The sequence below is a fragment of the Octopus bimaculoides genome, chromosome 17 (assembly GCF_001194135.2).
Source record: "Octopus bimaculoides isolate UCB-OBI-ISO-001 chromosome 17, ASM119413v2, whole genome shotgun sequence".
Taxonomy (NCBI): domain Eukaryota; kingdom Metazoa; phylum Mollusca; class Cephalopoda; order Octopoda; family Octopodidae; genus Octopus; species Octopus bimaculoides.
In genome coordinates this window covers 19,977,129-19,979,073 of record NC_068997.1, presented here as the reverse complement: position 1 = coordinate 19,979,073, position 1,945 = coordinate 19,977,129, and the positions used below count along the sequence as shown (strand labels likewise).

The window sequence follows — 1,945 nt, the reverse complement described above, 5'->3', positions numbered from 1 at the left end:
ATATATATATATATATATATATATATGTATATATATATATGTATATATATATATGTATATTGGAGTGAATGAATATTGTTGCTGTAATGACTCATGAGAAGGCTAAAAACGTTTTTGCGTTTCTTGAGGCTTGTCAGCAGCAGACACTCAAAATGTCACTTGCTCAAACGAGTTGGAGAGAGATTAAAGCATGAAACAAATGAGGTGATGAGACATTAAAACATGAAAGAAATGAGCCACAACAGGTTTCTTGCAGTAGGAAAGCTACATGGCTACTTGCATTATAGAAGAGCAGGTAGGGTTAACTGATGAGGAGCAGCGAGAAAGAGATAATGGTGCCGAAGTGTCAAAGTGAACCCTCAGGGTACAAGACAGTTAATAGAAATGAGTGGAAGCAGAAGAACAAGAAGTGTGGGTGGATAGAAGTGAGGGATGGTTAGAGATGGGGCATGGATTAAGGGTGAATATAATGAATGAACAATAAGGGATGAGGGGTGGTCAATGACAAATGAGCTTGGGAGAAGGTAGGGAAGAGTAGGTGATGACTGTAGAAAATAGGAGGGGTTGAGGGGTTGATGTACTGAATGCTGGACAAGTGGGGAAGGGTGACTGATGATATGTGAGTTGCAGGGAAGGTAGAGGAGAGTAGGTGATGACTGTAGAGATTAGTGTTGAGGGGGATGGGGTGGATGTAGTGAATAGTGGACGAGCGGGAGGGATGATCAATGAGTTGCAGAAAAGGTAGAGGAGAGTAGGAGATGACTGGCTGACTAACAGTACAGAAAGGAGTGAAAAGCAAGAGAATAATAATAATAATAATAATGATAAAGTAGACAGGAGAAGGATGAAAGAAAGGAAGATAACATGTGGATGGGTAGGTTAACAAGAGTGTGAGGTGAGAGACAAACATAGTGCATGGCGAGAGTGAGAGATGTGCAGTGATCAAGATATCTCATTTATTATTGTTGTCTCTCTGCTTCCATATTTAAAAAAAAAAATTAAGCTAATAGGTTTGTTGAGGATCTAAGATTAATACTTCACCAACAAATAAATTAATCTTTCACATGTAAGATTTATATGTGGTGTATAGGGATGTTATAAATGAGAGAACTGAAACAGAAAAAAATCTATTACAAATCAATTTAGATAAATCTTTTTTGCTAACCCACCACCAAAAAAAAAAAAAACTCAAAATATCACAAAAACAAAACTAAAATATCACACCAAATATAGCAACACCCTCCCTCACAATTGCCCTAATGTAAATCTCATATTTTAACATACTTTTCGCCTTGTTTTCCTCCACTCTTTGGGTTGATAAATACTAACAGTGGATGTGTGTTAGGCACAGGATCAATTTGGAATGAGCTTTGATTCTGGTAAGTAACAAAAAATATTTAAGATGGTAACATTAAAGAATATAAAATTGAAGATTTATCATAATCAGCAGCGAAGCATTTAACATCATCATCAACAACTACTACATCAACTTACATGACATCATTGCTAGCAGAAATGAAGATTGTAACAGACAGCAAGTATGTAAAACAATAAACAAAATAAATAAAATAAAATAAAATAAAAGATTTAAAAAAAAGATAAAGAATACTGACAAGGAATAAGTAAAGAAGAAATTCTGCAAGGAAGAAAGAAACCTCAGTTTAGATTTGACTTAGAAAATGTCTTGTAATAAACAGAAGGTAATTTCACACAGAATGGTTTGTACGTTGTATTCAGGATATCTATCTATATCTATCTATCTATCACTTTACCAAATGTTCCAAAAGTGTTGAAAGTATTTCTGGCACTGGCACAATAAACTTTAATGCAAAATATACATATACATACATACATATATATATATAATTTATTTAGTCAAGGAACTAAAGTCCCTTAAGGGATGCAAGTATCCTAGTTCCCTGGTTTATACCAGTGTTCAATGAAA

The 1,945-nt window shown here is 34.5% G+C and overlaps 1 protein-coding gene across 11 annotated transcripts in view; it reads right to left on the bottom strand.

Moving 5' to 3' along the window:
• LOC106879787 (diacylglycerol kinase beta) overlaps nucleotides 1–1,945 on the bottom strand; it is a 391,710-nt gene that overhangs the window by 13,297 nt on the left and 376,468 nt on the right. For all 11 annotated transcript variants that reach the window (XM_052973954.1, XM_052973955.1, XM_052973949.1 and 8 more), the window contains one exon: nucleotides 1,285–1,376. In XM_052973954.1, coding sequence (XP_052829914.1) covers nucleotides 1,285–1,376 — 92 coding nt within the window. The remainder of the gene's footprint in view (nucleotides 1–1,284; nucleotides 1,377–1,945) is intronic.